This window comes from Pongo abelii, chromosome 6 (assembly GCF_028885655.2).
Source record: "Pongo abelii isolate AG06213 chromosome 6, NHGRI_mPonAbe1-v2.0_pri, whole genome shotgun sequence".
NCBI classification, from domain to species: Eukaryota; Metazoa; Chordata; class Mammalia; order Primates; family Hominidae; genus Pongo; species Pongo abelii.
Genome location: NC_071991.2, coordinates 44981153 through 44997859, shown reverse-complemented (window position 1 = coordinate 44997859; position 16707 = coordinate 44981153). Strand labels below are relative to the sequence as shown.

Below are 16707 nucleotides of genomic sequence, written 5' to 3'. Positions count from 1 at the left end.
AACACTTAAAAATCTACTCTCAACAATTTTCAAGAATACATTAAGTGTAGCTGCCAAGTTGTATAATAAATTTCTTGAATTTACTTTTGTCTAACTGAACTTTTATATCCTTAGGCCAGCATCTTACCCCCATACTCCCTATGCCCAGTATCTGGTAACTACCAGCTCTACTCTCTACCTCTATGAGTTGAGGTTTTTTAGATTTCACGTATAAGTGAAATGATGAGTTATTTGTCTTTTTGTGCCTGCCTTATTCCACTTAACACAGTGCGCTTCATGTTCATCCATGTTACCATAAATGACAGAATTTCCTTGTTTTTTTAAGACTTGAATAGTATTTCATTGTGCGTATATGCCACATTTTCCTTTTTTTGTTTTGTTTTGTTTTTTCTGAGACAGAATCTCACTCTGTCGCCCAGGCTGGAATGCAGTGCTGTTAATCTCAGCTCACTACAACCTCCACCTCCGGGGTCCAAGTGATTCTCCTGCCTCAGCCTCCCAATAGCTGGGATTACAGGCCACATTTTCTTTATCCATCCATCTCTTAGTGGACACTTAATGTTGATTCCCTATCCTGGCTATTGTGAAGGGTTGAGTGACTTTAAAGATCAAAAAATGTTGGCAGAGCCAAGGGTGTATAGTTAAGTTTTCAATTCCCAATTTTTTATTCTTTCTGTCATATATAATACTGCCTCTTGGTAGAAGTTGAAAGGAAAAATTGATCTGAATGTGTACTTAATCCAAAACTTCACTTGAAGTATATTTTTTTCTTCTGCTGTTTAAGAGGCATGTGTATTTTATTTGAGACAGTCTCACTCTGTCGCCTAGGCTGGAGTGCAGTGGTGTGATCTCAGCTCACTGCAACCTCTGCCTCCCGGGTTCTAGCGATTCTCCAGCTTCAGCCTTCCTAGTAGCTGGGACTACAGATGCGCACCACCACGCCCAGCTAATTTTTGTATTTTTTAGTAGAGACAGGATTTCGCCATGTTGGCCAGGCTGGTCTCGATCTCGTGACCACAAGTGATCTGCCTGCCTTGGCCTCCCAAAGTGCTGGGATTATAGGCATGAGCCACCGTGCCCAGCTGAGAAGCATATATATGACTAAATTAATGTGGCTATTATTTTGGGCAAGTTCTGGTTAATTAAGAATTCTATCTGCTAAGCTGGTTGAGATTTCACTGTAGTTAGATTTTGCTTAATATAAGTTTGTGTCTGTCGTTAATTATATAAATTCTTTTCTATGGAATGGAAAACAGCTAATTACCATTTTAATCTAATAGATTCTTGTTATGCAGATATTTGTGCACATTTGGAATAGATATGTTTCAGAAAAGCTGATTATAAAGCCAAATTTTATATTATCAGGCTCCATTTTCCCATTGATTTTCATTTTAAAATATAATTTGGGTTCCATTGGAGTGCCGGAGTGTGGCGTGTTCACTGGGCCATGGTCCCTGTTGCCCTGCTGGATTGATGTAGAAATTTTGAGTTTAGAGAACCAGAGTTTTAAAGTCCCATAACTTTGCATCTTCAGGTAATGTATACTGAATTTTTCTGCTCAGTGAAATGTATAAGAGGAAAATTCAGTCTGTCATTTTGTTTTAAGAGCAAATATCCTATCATTATGGGGTTCATATACTCCTTTAAAACTTCTCTTTTTTTTTAAGAGAATAATTCTGATTTCTTTAGACTCTCCTAGAGAAGTAGTATTAATATAATGGAATACCTTTAAAATACATATGTTGCTCTAGTGAACCTTAATAACATACTGATTTTAAAAGAAATCTACCTTTAACAGATTTATTGTATTGTCTCAAATTTTCTAGATATTTTTTGAGATAAATATATAACAAATGATTTTTCATTCATATTTCTGCTTCGTTATAAACAGAGAGCCAGGTAGGGCCTTACTGTAATACTCATGCAAATACAAAGTCACTTTGAAGTGTTTTTATTTTCTAAGTAGTTAATATAGATCGAATAACTGAAGTGTTCAAGAATTTTGTGTAAGGTTTTTTGTTTGTAAATAGAGCAGATTTCAGCTTACAACTGTAATAGCATCAACCACAGCTCCCATTAGATTTTGGATGTTCGTTTTTTGAATTTGGGGAAAGCTGGATGGAGTTACAGCTGGTACTTGGGGGTCTGTGACCAATGTGGATCTGCTCTTCATGTGCCTATTGAAGAAAGAAAGAGAACCACTGGATTAAAATTAGAGGGGAAAATGATTTCTTAAATTTCAGTCATTTTCTCATTTTGAACATTGGTATTTATACTTTGTCCCATTCTGCATTGGGAACTTTAAAACTTGAGAATAGAGATTTTTGCCCCATTTCTTCATTAACTGTTCATCTTTTAGTATATGATTTTTTAAGTATAGTTTTTCTGACAGCTACAATGTTTCTCTCCTTAGTTTTTATTTTACCAAGTCATTGCTCCAGTGGTTTTCAAAAGGATGGAATATCTTTCTCTCTTCATGTGACTGTCCTGTGTGAAAAAAATGTTTTCCATATTAACTTGAAACTAGCTTCATTTTCTAGAGAAGAAACTATAATGTAACACTTTATTTGTTTGTTTATTTGTTTATGAGACGGAGTCTCACTCTGTCACTCAAGCTGCAGTGCAGTGGTGAGATCTTGGCTCACTGCAACCTCCACCTCCCGGGTTTAAGCGATTCTCCTGCCTCAGCCTCCTGAGTAGATGGGATTACAGCTGCCTGCCACCACGCCCGGCTAATTTTTTCTATTTTTAGTAGAGGCGGGGTTTCACCATGTTGGCCAGGCTGGCCTTGAACTCCTGACCTCAAGTGATGTACCCACCTCTGCCTCCCAAAGTGCTAGGATTACAGGTGTGAGCCACTGTGCCCAGCCCTGAAAAACATATCTTTAATAATGTTACTGTGATCAAAATGAAAGTTTTTTAAACAATAACCAGAAAGCATGCTACATTTCCATATGATGATCCAGTAAGGAGAGAGAAGGGAAAAATGAAAAGGGCCTTAGAGCATTAGCTCACTAATACCACCCTCCCAAAACGCACACACCTTTTTGAAGGCAGCATCGCCATCTAGTGGCTTTTCAGAACATTGTTATTGAGAGCAAAACTAAATTTTCCCAAAGTTGAAGGTATTAATGAGAGGAAGATAGTATTACCATATTTTATTCTTTTGTGTTTTATGTTCCCTAAAACATTGACTGCATTCATGGTAAGTGCTTGGTTGATGCTGATCTGGGAGAAGGTGATCTTCATCTGGAGGATCCTCCTGATGCAGATGAGTACAGGGAGCTTTGGGGATTCTAGGTAATAAAAAGGATCTTCTGAGAATCACTAGACAAGACTGGAACCATGGTAATAAAAAAAATTACTAATAACAGATGAATGACAATAAATAATATGATTAAACAATCTTCAGGAAAGGAGATCTCATTTAGATCACTGACTTTTAACTGTAAGATCAAGATTAAATTATTCTCCCTTCAACTCTAATGGAGTAGTCTTTATTTTTGAGCATATGAAGTGGAAAGAATTACCCCCTCCTTCTATTGGGGGAATATCATCTGAGACATTACTGCTGAATACTTACAAAACTGAGTTCCAATCCTTGATCTTCTGGTCTCCAGACCTTTTGTTTATTGGAAATCTCTACCCAGGTGATTTGGGTACCCTAAATTAAACCTTGTTACAAAACCTGTCTATTTCATTCCCCAGAAAAATGTCTACTCCTTTTCCTTTATTTCCTGTTTTAGTTAAAGGTTTCCAGTCACCTTCTCATATAGGCCATTGTAAATAGAATTTCATTGGTTTTTCTGCCCTCTGGTCTTTCTCCCTTATGTTCTTCTCTTCTGCCATTCCAGCCCCCCTGATAATAGCAATGTTGAACTATTTCTAGTTCCCTAAACTTGCTGTGCTCTTGAATGCCTTTGTGAATCTACATAAGCTGTTTCTTTTGTATGTAATTATACTTCCCACCTGAGTTTGACAAATTTGTTTTTTTTCTTTCAGTGTGCAATTCAGGCCCTACTGCCTTTGAAATCTGTCCTGAATCCCACAGGCATCATTGGGCACATCTTCTTTTATGTGTTTAGAGTATATTATTCATTCTATGTATTATTTGTAGTACATGATTATAATTTATATTACCACCATTTTTCTCTTTTTTTAAAAAAAAGAAGGGAAAAGGAAAGAACAAACTTAACTAACATTTGTGTACATCACTTTATTTATACATAGTTTCCTTTCACAAGAATTATTTTAAAAGAAAGTTGTTTGAGATGGATGATGTAGGTATCATTCTTAGGTACATTTTAAAGTTACAGAAACAGTAGTTTAGAAAATTTAAGTGCATTTGCAAGATCACACAACCAATAAGTAGTAGAGCTCAGGATCTTTTGACAGATTATTTTCATTATATGGGAGTGCTTCTCTGGTAAGACTCTGAATTCAGCCTTGATTACCTAGAAGTATCTTCCAGGTAGAGAACTCTAGGGGCCTCTGAAGTCTGCTTTAGAGGTACCATTAGGCTGATGACAATTTTTAGAGTTCTTTTGTAGTAAAGGGTCTGCTGAATTTTGCTTTTTGTCTTTGCATCCTCCAAATATAATATTTTTGACAAATGAGGTATGCTGTAGTTTTAATCTTCCAGCAGGTTAGCAAGTTATGTGATATTTCTACTTTTGAATCTCCCTTCGTCATATTGGATTTAATTATATTTTAAGCAGTTTGAAAGCTCTTGAAATATCTAATGAGAAATCTATAAGCAAAAAATATTTTGATAGCAACAAATATTTAAAATTACCTGTAATTTTTCCCATGAAAGTTATATTAAAGTCTGATGACTTTTTTTTTTTTTTTTTTTTTTTTTTTTGAGATGGAGTTTCGCTCTTGTCTCCCAGGCTGGAGTGCAATGGCGCAGTCTCGGCTCAACCCAACCTCTGTCTCCTGAGTTCAAGCGATTCTCCTGCCTCAGTCTCCCAAGTAGCTGGGATTACAGGCACCTGCCACCACACCCAGTGAATTTTTGTATTTTTAGTAGAGATGGGGTTTCACTGTGTTGTCCAGGCTGGTCTTGAACTCCTGACCTCAGGTGATCCACCCACCTTGGCCTTCCAAACTGTGGGATTACAGGGGTCAGCCATGGCACCTGGCCTGACTTTAAATTTTAATACTTGGTTAATCACTTAAGGTTTAAGGAAAAACAAAAGAATTGTTTGATTTTGTTTTCTAAGGTGTTACTTTCCTGGCAGACACAGAAATAATGTCTGCCTTCTTTTCAAAAATATTAATGAGATTTACAAATGAAAGTATTTAGCAGAAGGACTGGCCTTGGTGGCTCTTGCCTGTAATCCTAGCACTTTGGAAGGCCAAGATGTGAGGATTACTTGAGCCCAGAAGTTTGAGTCCAGCCTGGGCAACATAGTGAGATCTCTATTTTAAAAAAAGTAGAAATTGAAATGCACAATAGTTAACGTTGAGACCATTATTTTTGGGTCTTTACAAAGTTTAGTTTCTTGCCATCCAATAACAACTTATTGAAGTTACTAAATTTTGTTTTTCCAATTTAATGGCAGAAGGACTGTGTGTGTGTGTGTTTTCCTGGGTTATTGAGTTTATTGCTTGGAATTGATCTAATTATGTAAATAAACTGGAGTGGTTCATTTCATTTTTAGATTTTTCTTTTTTGTGTGTACACATTTATTTGATAACATCTAAGAACTTGACTATATGTTTTTCAGTACTGTTTCTTTTTCATTGTGAGTTAATTTGCTTTTTGTGCAAATACTGGGTATAGACACACCACAAGAATGTAATTTGATTTTTAATCCATGAAAGAAAAAAGCATCGTATATGTAGTGTTAAATCAGTTTGCTTCTTCTTTGTGTGATCTAAAGAAGATCATCTCTACGATGTTGATAGTTGGTAGCCAAATCTAATAGCACAAGTTTGAAATTCATTTTTGAGGATTCTGGATTTTTTTTTTTTTTTTTTTTTTGAGACAGAGTCTTTCTTGCTCTGTTGACCAGGCTGGGGTGCAGTGGTGTCATCTAGGTTCACTGCAACCTCTGCCTCCTGGGTTCAAGCAATTCTCATGCCTCAGTCTTCTCAGCAGCTGGGATTACAGGCATGCACCGTGATACCTGGCTAATTTGTTTTGTATTTTTAGTAGAGGTGGGGTTTCACCATGTTGGCCAGGCTGGTTCCGAACTCCTGGGCTCAAGCAATCCTTGGGCCTCTGCCTCCCAAAGTGCTGGGATTACAGGCATGAGCCACCATGCCTGGATGGATTTTCTTTTATTTGTCTGTCTTTGGATAATGTATTTTCATATTACAATGTGCTTTAATTTTCCTGGGCTTTAAATTTCCTGGAGCCAAAATGTAGTTTCAGTCTCTTTTACTTTTGTCTTTACATTTGTAAATGGTTAACGAGATTTAATATTAGCATCCTAATCATAACATGGATTTTTGTTTGATAGTATACTATATTACTGAATTGGGTGATACCTGAAATTGTCGTTATTCTCTTCTAACTCCACCTACGTTGGAACTTGCTTTTATGATTAAATACTTCTGTCTGCACACTTTCTCAATATTTGCTTCTTTTTCATTAGAGAGGTAGAAAGTGAGGCATGGTACCTATTATGCAAAATTTTTGAATAAATCATCAGGTGTTTTTCCTTGTCCTTAGTAACGGTCATTTTCATTGTCTTTTGTCATTGTTACCTTTTAAAAGCTTTTTAAAAAATAGTTTATTAAAAATATTTAAAATACAATTAAAGTACCACTAACTTCTTTAAAGTTTTCTTGCCAGCTCTGTTCTCTCCGTGGCTTTATCCGCTTTCTCTGGAAAATGAACATTTGCTCACCCCCCTCAGGGAACTGAAGGTTTAGTGTGATTGGAACAAAAACCAAATGATAATGGATTTTATAGGCCTTGTGTAGGTATTCTCTAGATGGAAGCAATGTGTACTATAGCCATAACATATTCATGTTTCATTTCATACTATCACTTTGACTGCACTTTGGAAAGTGGTTTGGCCTTATACGTCTGGAAGCAAGAACAATCACTTAAGAAAGCTGTTGCAGTAAATCTAAATAGGATGATTATAGCTAGAGCCAAGGAATGGGCACAGGTAGTGGAAAGACAGGTTACTTATATCATAAAGATATAGACTTGTTAGAACTTGATGGTTGAATATGTTGTGAGATACATCCCTGCCTCCACCCCCTACTGTAAGGTTTCTGCTTAAGCAACTGGATGAATGATTTGTTGGTTAGGATAGTCTAAACTTTTGTAACAAAAGAGAACCACAAAAGTTAGTGGCTTAAAGAATGAGAAGTTTATATATGTATTTCTCACTTAATAATCTTGAGTGGTGGCTGGGCGTGGTGGCTCACGCCTGTAATCCCAGCACTTTGGGAGGCCAAGGCAGACGGATCACCTGAGGTCAGGAGTTCAAGACCAGCCTGGCCAATATGGTGAAACCACATCTCTACTAAAACTACAAAAATTAGCTGTGTGTGGTGGCAAATGCCTGTAATCTCAGCTGTAATCCCAGCTGAGGCAGGAGAATCGCTTGAACCCAGGAGGTGGAGGTTGCAGTGAGCCAAGACCACGCCACTGCACTCCAGCCTAGGTGACAAGAGCAAAACTGTCTCAAAAGAAAAAAAAAAATCTTGAGCAGTTGTTGCTTACCCCAGTGCACAATTAAGATTATTTAACCATACCACCAAGTCAAATGGTGACTGCTTCAATACAGCTCTTCAGAGAAGAAGATTGGAAGATCTGCCATCTTCTACACATGCCTTCCAAGGCTGGCGCCAGAAGTGAGAAAAGAGGAGGGAGGAGAATAATGAGCCAGGCCTAGAAATGGCACTTATCACATGTGCTTATTTTCCACTGGAGAGCACTTGGTCATGTGGCCACACCTAACTGCAGTGAGGATGGGAAATGTAGCGGAGCTGGACAGCTGCCATAGAAGGGAGGAATAACAGATTTTTAGAGGGCAGCTATGAGTATCTGCCACGAATGGTGAGGCTGTTTGCTGAGACAGTAAAGAAGAACAGAGATGCAGTTTGTAGCAAAAGGTAGTAATGTAGGTACTTATAGGACTTCTAAATTTGCTTGTGTAATAAGAATGGGCAAGTAAGACAGCTGATCTTAGTAAGATGACAGCATCAGTTGGGAAAAAATTGGTTTTGTTTCTCTATAGCACTGTGATGATAGAGGAATTTAAAAGTTATTTTTCTTGGAAGATACCAAAAGGAGGAAAACAGGAGTTCAAATAGAAAGGGGGAAAGAGCATGAGAGAAAAGATTGTGTTTATTGTTATGTAGTTATGTTATATGAAAGTATTAATAAGTTAGGCAATGCATATGTAGGGTGAGGAATTTAAAATAGCTAAGTGCTACAAAGCAAATAAAATAACGACTATAGTGTCAAAGTAGGGGTGGTAGTGGATAATTGGGTAATTTTCATTAGGGTAGTTAAGATAGGCCTCTTTTAGGAAGTAAATTGGAGCTAAGACTAGAGTGATGAGAAAGGGAAAACTTAATGAAGACCTGGGCCAAGAACATTCCAAGTAAAAAGGAGAAGGAACTCAGTACGGCCTGGGAACAGACTTGGGAGGTTTAAGGTGAAAAGTTGCCCGGTGTAATAGGAGGTAAGATCCTTGGTGTACAGTCTTATCAACTGAAGTAAAGTTTAAATTTTATTTGATTGCAGTGGGAAATCACTGGGCAGTTTTAAGCAAGCAGTTGATACCTGGTTTTATGCTTAATAAAAAGACTGAAAAGAAGTTAAGGGTAGCTGGGCATGGTGGTGCATGCCTGTAATCCAGGCTACTCCAGAGGCAGGAGAATTGCTTGAATCCAGGAGGCAGAGGTTGCAGTGAACCAAGATTGTGCCACTACATTCCATTCAGGGCAACAGAGCGAGACTCTGTCTCAAAAAAAATAAATAAAATAATAAAAACAAAAACAAAAACGGGCAGGGCGGGCGGGGGGGTGCGATTAGAGATGGAAGCCAGGAAACCAGTTAAGATATTGTTGTGGTCATACCAGTGAAAAGAATAATGGCTTGGACTAGGTATTTGGATTGGGGATCTATTTTGGTTGTAGAATTGGCGGAAGTTGTTTGGAAATTTGAGGGAAAGATGAATCAAGAATGACACCTGGAGTTTTGACATCAAAAGCTGGGTAGGTGTTAGAAAATAGATCCCAGATTTCTTTTGTAGGTTTGATAGATTTTTCTGCAATGGATTGTAAATGTCTTAAAGATGACATGGCATTTTGTGTATATGATGAATTTAGTTTACTGAAGAGTCTCTTTGTCTCAAAACAGTATAAATTATAGTATAAAAGAACTACATGGGAGGGTTGCCTTCAAGCAGGAAGAAAGAAGTACAGACTTTATCATATGTTGTTGGAAAAATGAAACATTTTAGAGCTAGTTTAGGTATTTCATTTTATATGATTTTTTTTTTTTTCACTTAGAATGGTCTTTAACAAAGGCAGCAACCCTGCTTTATAAATTTTAACTGAGATTATCCAGAACTCCCAAATACTTCAAGGATCTAGGATTTTGTTCTGTTTTTCTATATATATCTAGACCAATAGGAGGTTGAAAATGTGCCAGCCAAGGGGCACACTCCTTATCGCACTGCTTGGTTTGTTGTGGATATGGTGCAGCTTATCAGGCCTTAAGGTAGGGAAGGCCATAACCATATCTCATCTTCCCTGCCCTCCATCTCTGGAATTCCTGGGATTGCTTTTTGTTTTTTGTTTTGTTTTGTTTTGTTTTCTGAGACAGAATCTCGCTCTGTCACCCGGGCTGGAGTGCAGTGGCGCAATGTCGGCTCACTGCAACCTCTGCCTCCAGGGTTTAAGCAATTCTCTGCCTCAGCCTCCCACTTAGCTGGGATTACAGATACATGCCACCACGCCTGGCTAATTTTTGTATTTTCAGTAGAGACGGAGTTTTACCATCTTGGCCAGGCTGGTCTTGAACTCCTGACCTCGTGATCTACCCACCTCGGCCTCTCAAAGTGCTGGGATTACAGGCATGAGCCACTGCACCCAGCCTTCTTGGGATTGTTTAGAAGCAAAGTATTGGAATCTATCAATGAACAGATAGTCTTTGATCTCTACTCTGTTGACACTTCCTTGAATGTAAAAATAATTTTTAGAGTGTGGTATTTTGTTTTATAAAAAGTATGTATCAGTCTGAATGTTTGCTTCATAAATCAAATAATTTCCATATTTTTGAAATTACATTAGTGTTTTAAAATTCAGCTTCCTAGATTAAATTTCACAGTTGAATGTTTTCTCTCAGTATTTTGCATAGTTCTTATTTCTTGTCTAACAGAAACTAAGCATTTGGAAAGGCCATTAATTAGTATACATTAAATATTTTTCTGTACAGTTAGAAATATATTTCATGTGGTTTTGTGTTTAATCATTTTTGAAAATTTACTATTTTCACGTCTGAATTAATAAAACATGATAGCGATTAATAAAAAGTATAGTCTAGTTTGCTAAGGTGACTGCTAAATATTGCATTAGATGATGCTACATATTGCCTAGAATTTGATATACAATATATAAAATAATCTTTTACTTATTCCTTTGTAGTCACTGAATTTGTTTAGTTTCTCTACAATTCAACATACTTTTAATTTTTAAGATTTTTTTAAAAATACAAGACACTAAAAATATTTTTTAAAGTAAAATAAAAATTAACTATTTGTAGATAGATTTATATAAATTTAAACATTTCCTCAAACCTAGTTATCCAGTTGCACTTTTATAACACCATTGTATAGGTTTGATATACTCATAGATCCTTGATGTGTTTGAGAAACTAGTTGTCATAATTTTGACAAATTTTGTTCTTCCACCCAGTTAATCATGTGTCATCTGAAGTTAGAGGGCAATATACATTAAGGTGCCTGACCTGTGCCCAGCATTGTTCTGGGCTTTGTGTATGGGGTTCATAATAAAGAATATTACGAGGTTTTTTAACTTTCTGGGAAAATACAAAATAGGGAGTTAAAGACAGGTAAGTATGATGTAAATTTAAGAATGTGAAGATAAATATATTATTAATAGAGATTAGACTTCATGAATATGCATCTTTTACTGTGTTGTAAAGGAAGTATAGCACTTGAATGAGAAAAATAGGGAAAAGATTTTATTAAAAGGAGATAAAGCAGCTGGGCACAGTGGCTCACGCCTATAATCCCAGCACTTTGGGAGGCCGAGGTGTGCAGATCACCTGAGGTCAGGAATTTGAGACCAGCCTGGCCAACATGGCGAAACCCCGTCTCTACTAAAAGTACAAAAATTAGCCAGGTGTGGTGGTGGGCACCTGTAATCCCAGCTACTCAGGAGGCTGAGGCAGGAGAATCGCTTGAACCTGGGAGGCGGAGGTTGCAGTGAGCCGAGATTGCGCCACTGTACTCCAGCCTGGGCGACAAGAGTGAGACTCCATCTCAAAAAAAAAAAAAAAAAAAAAAAAGGTAAAGCATAAAGAGGTGAGCATAATTTTAAAGAATTAAGTTCAGTTTAACTAGAGTAGCTAAAATTTGAAAGACTTGCTCATTATGTGAAGATGAGTGATTCCAGTAAACAAGCAAAAATCACTGAGAAAAGTACATTAATAATGTTAGAAAAACCTAATCTTAATTTACTATTAAAAATATTCATCTTATTTTGTCTTCTTTTGCCAATTTTTACCAAAGTCAAATGGTTTTGCTAGCTTTGGAGCACTGTTAACTATAGTCCTATCTGTGGTAGTGCTATAATGCCCAAATTGATAGTTTTATAATGCTAGTGCTTAAGTTATTTGGAGAAATTTGGCTGGATGGGGGCAGAGCAGGTCAGGCAGATCTTACACTGCCTGGAACTGCAAATCTATAGGTGGCAAGAGGGAATTGCTTTCTAAATTGAATGCTCCATTTCCTTAACAAGACTGGTCCAGGACCAAGCCAAACTTAGGTAAATGGGTTTGGAATACAGCCTTTCTGGGGAATTTGCTATGGCTTTTGAGTCCTTGTGATTTGGAAAACATCTGGATATAAAGAGATGTTTATAGCTGATCTGAATACATATGTGATCTCCCTGAAGTAAGTAACTACATCAGCCGAAGAACCTCCTTTGACTACTTAGGATTCTCTTCAAGCGTGTCAATCAGCTAGAATGTGACTATTCTCTGAGCGTTGAACACTTTACATTGCCAGATAATTTGTGCTGTTATAGTCAAACCTGACCCTAATATAACTTGAGTAAATAATCTTGTCTGTGGCAAATAAAGAGGTAGCAGTATATTTATGTCCTCTTTTCAGAAGGTGATAAAGGAATTATTTGATAAAGTACCATATGTATTGCTACTTTGCAGAGTAGACCTCAAGTACTATACTCTGCATTTGTGTGCTTTTTTCTATTCACACACTACAGTGGGTATGTGAATCAGTGAAAAATTGCCAAAAATATGATCAATTGAAAACTTTTGTTAGGTGGTCTCTATTTGAACTATATCTTGTCATCCATTAGTAATTTACAAGATTTGATCAGAACCAGTCAATGCTCTTTAAATCAGTTAATCCCATTAAAGGTTTTTATGGAAAGGAAAAACAGTACTCAACAATTGAGTTGATACCAAAGCTTTGCTTTGACCAAATTGCAGTTAATACCAGTCAACTACTTTTTTTTTGAGACGGAGTCTTGCTCTGTCACCCAGACTGGAGTGCAGTGACGCTATCTTGGCTCACTGCAAGCTCTGCCTCCCGGGTTCACATCATTCTCCTGCCTCAGCCTCCTGAGTAGCTGGGACTATAGGCACCCGTCACCACGCCCGGTTAATTTTTTTTTTAGTAGAGATGGGGTTTCACCATGTTAGCCAGGATGGTCTCGATCTCCTGACCTCGTGATCCGCCAGCCTCGGCCTCCCAAAGTGCTGGGATTACAGGCGTGAGCCACCGTGCCCAGCCTACCAGTCAACTACTTTTTGTTTTTATCTTCATATATTAAGGGAATTTTTAGTTAAACAGGTTGCCCTCACATCCATTTTATGATCATATATTAGATACCTTTGGATGTCTGTATTTTTTAGTAGGCAGATGAAAGTGTTTTTAGTTAGGATTATAGGTATTGCTTTAATAAAATAATATTTCCTCAGAGAATCTCTCTTACTCCAACAAATACTAACTCTAAAGACTGTTTTCTGTGTTTTTTAGTCGGCCGTATACTAACAAGGTAATTACTTTATGGTACCGTCCACCTGAACTGCTACTGGGAGAAGAACGATACACACCAGCCATTGATGTATGGAGCTGTGGGTAAGATAGCCTTATTTACTGGTTTATTTTACTTGAAACTTTTGGTAGTGAATTAAAATAGATCATTTGGTAATGACGGGTATTTTTTCCATTAGCTGTATCCTTGGCGAACTCTTCACTAAAAAACCTATATTTCAAGCAAATCAGGAACTTGCACAACTAGAATTAATAAGGTAAGCTGCTGATTATAATATTGGTGGGAATTGGGAGAGTGTCATACTCCACAGGAAATTTAAACTCTCTCAAGTTTGTCTTTTCAGGAAGAGAACAACATGGTTCTCTGGAGGGCTTATGACTGCTAAATGGAGGACAAACTGAAATGTAGGCACTTTGATACTTGTTCCAGTGAAATTAAGGATATCAAAGCCCCTGGGTGGGTGCATGTGTATGTGTACATGCGTGCGTGCATGTGTGCATTTTTTTTAAATCAAAGGACTTGAGGCCCAAAAGATAAGACTGGCAAGGAAGAGTAAACGTAGGAGAGAATGAATGCCAGATACATATTTTTTAATTATGAAAGAAACGAAAAATTCATGTTTTGGGGTATTGTTTAAAAATACTCTATTGTAAATACACATATTTTTATGTGTATTTGCGTGTCTATATATGTGTGTATACACACTAAAATACATGCATGTACCCCGTAGCGTAGGCCTTCATTATTTGGAGCCTATCATAGGACCTAGTTCATAAGCAATTACTCATACATTTTAATCACTTTTCTCTTTATCTTTTATTTTATTATTTTATTTTTTTGAGATAGAGTCTTACTCTGTCACCTAGGCTGGAATGCAGTGGCATGATCTCCACTCACTGCAACCTCTGCCTCCTGGGTTCAAGCAATTCTCCTGCCTCAGCCTCCCAAGTAGCTCAGATTACGGGTGCCCACCACCACGCCCAGCTAATTTTTGTATTTTTAGCAGAGACGGGGTTTCACCATGTCGGCCAGGCTGGTCTTGAACTTCCGACCTCAGGTGACCGCCCCCCCGCCTCATTCTCCCAAAGTGCTGTGATTACAGGCATGAGCCACCTCATCCAGCCCGTCTTATATTTTAAAATAATTTTAATTTTAAAAATGGGCTTTGGCCAGGCATGGTGTCTCACGCCTGTAATCCCAGCACTTTGGGAGTCCTAGGTGGGTGGATCACCTGAGGTTGGGAGTTCGAGACCAGCCTGACCAACATGGAGAAACCCTGTCTCTACTAAAAATACAAAATTAGCCCAGCGTGGTGGCCCATGCCTATAATCCCAACTACTTGGGAGGCAGGCTGAGGCAGGAGAATAGTTTGAACCCGGGAGGCGAAGGTTGCGGTGAGCCGAGATTATGCCACAGCACTCCAGCCTGGGCAACAAGAGCGAAATTCTGTCTCAAAAAAAAAAAAAAAGGGTTGGGGATGGGGGGCTTCAGTTTCATATGTAATAATGTAAACGTGCAACTTACAGAATTTCCATGAAAGTTTCAAAATATATATGAAGTTTTTTAGGAAAGATATTGGTAGGGGGTACAGATTTACAGAATTTTACTTTACCGACTGAACAAAATGAACATAAAGCAACAAATAGTAACCAGAGAAGGACCTCAACATCATATCATAAACAGACAAATTGAATCAAACTAAAAATCTTACTATTGCCCTTTTTGGTGGTTAGGCAAGATTTTTACTATAGGGTACAGCAGGGAAAGATGAGTGCCCTAGTTAGAGCCTGCTTCTTCTCTGGGGATAACTTGGCTATAGTCAGAAGTACCCGAAGCCAGAAACTAGTAGTGCTTCAACTCCAAAGCAGCCAGTTGCCTCTCTTTATATAAAATTATGAAAAAGGAGAAGGGAAGGGAAGGAGTTCACCTGAAACATAGAAAACTTTTATGTTACTGGTTTTGGTTTTTTTTCCTATTTTTTGAGACAGTATCTCACTTTGTTGCCTAGGCTGGAGTGCATTGGGGCAGTCATGGCTCACTGCAGCCTTGACCTCCTGGAACCAAACAATCCTCCTGCCTCAGCCTTCCAAGTAGCTGGGACCACAGGCATGCACCACCATGCTGGGTGATTTTTTTTTTTTTTTTTTTTTTTTTGGAGACCGGTTTTCTCTATGTTGCCCAGGCTGGTCTCCAACTCTTGGGCTCAAGCGATCATCCTGTCTCAGCCTCCCAAAATGTGTCTTACCTTTTTAATTGTGCGATAGACAAGTAAAAAGGGTTAAGAAGAACTGATACTCTTGGAAAAAAGAAATATACCTTTCAGTGCTAATTGGGTATTTACAAAAGTTAGTTATATATTAATAGAGGAAGAAACTTCAAGACGTTGAAATACTATAGGCTAAATTCTCTAAAATAGAATAAAACTAGAAATTAATATAAAAATGGAAACAACAAAGTCTCTTAACTATCTAAAAATTTACATATGCTAAAAAATCCTGGATTAAAGAGAAATCAAACTTTAAGACAGGGGTGTCCAACCTTTTGGTTTCCCTGGACCACACTGGAAGAAGAATAGTTGTCTTGGACCACACATAAAATACAGTAACACTAATGATAGCTGATTGATAGGCTTAAAAAAAAATGCCCCCAAAAAATCTCATAATATTTTAAGAAAGTATGAATTTGTGTTAGGCTGCATTCAAAGCCATCCTGGGTTGCATGCAGCCCATGGACTGCGGGTTGGACAAGCTTGCTTTAGAACATCTAGGTTTAAAAAGAGTGATAAGTATAAAAATCCATGGGCTAACCCTGTGCTTAGGAGAAAATCACAACCTTAAATATACTACTAAATAAGAAAAGGAAAGCAAATTAATTAAGCATTCTACAGACAAACTTAGACAAAAGCAGCAAAATAAACCCAGGAAATAAAAATGAATTATAATACATAAAATGTAGAATTTACGAAGAAACCTATGATCTGGTCTTGAGTTTATTCACAAATATATGCAATATAAATTAGTCTACTAGTTTAACTTCATATGAAAAGAGAGTATAAAGAAATTAAATGAGTGCGGTGGCTCATGCCTGTAATCCCCGCATTTGGGAGGCCGAGGCAGGACCACTCGAGCCCAGGAGTTTTAGACCAGCCTGAGCAATATAGTGAGAACTTGTCTCTACAAATTAAAACAAACAAACAAAAACAACAACAACAAATTAGCTAGTCATTGGGGTGTGAGCATGTGGTCTGTACTACTCATGAAGCTGAGGTGAGAGGATTACTTGAGCCCAGGAAGTCGAGACTGCAGTGAGCTAATGACACCACCGCATTCCAGCCTGGTTGACAGAGTGAGACCCTATCTCCAAAATAAAAAACCAGCCCCATTATTTTCTTTGATAAATTATTGCACATCTTTTAGAAACCAGTACTTGTAATGTTCTTTAAACTATTCCAGAACATAA

The 16707-nt window shown here is 37.7% G+C and overlaps 1 protein-coding gene across 2 annotated transcripts in view; it reads left to right on the top strand.

Moving 5' to 3' along the window:
• Window positions 1–16707, top strand: part of CDK13 (cyclin dependent kinase 13) — a 145259-nt gene that overhangs the window by 97745 nt on the left and 30807 nt on the right. For both annotated transcript variants that reach the window (XM_024249824.3, XM_024249823.3), the window contains exons 8-9: window positions 13230–13331; window positions 13427–13504. In XM_024249824.3, the coding sequence (XP_024105592.1) occupies window positions 13230–13331; window positions 13427–13504 (180 nt within the window). The remainder of the gene's footprint in view (window positions 1–13229; window positions 13332–13426; window positions 13505–16707) is intronic.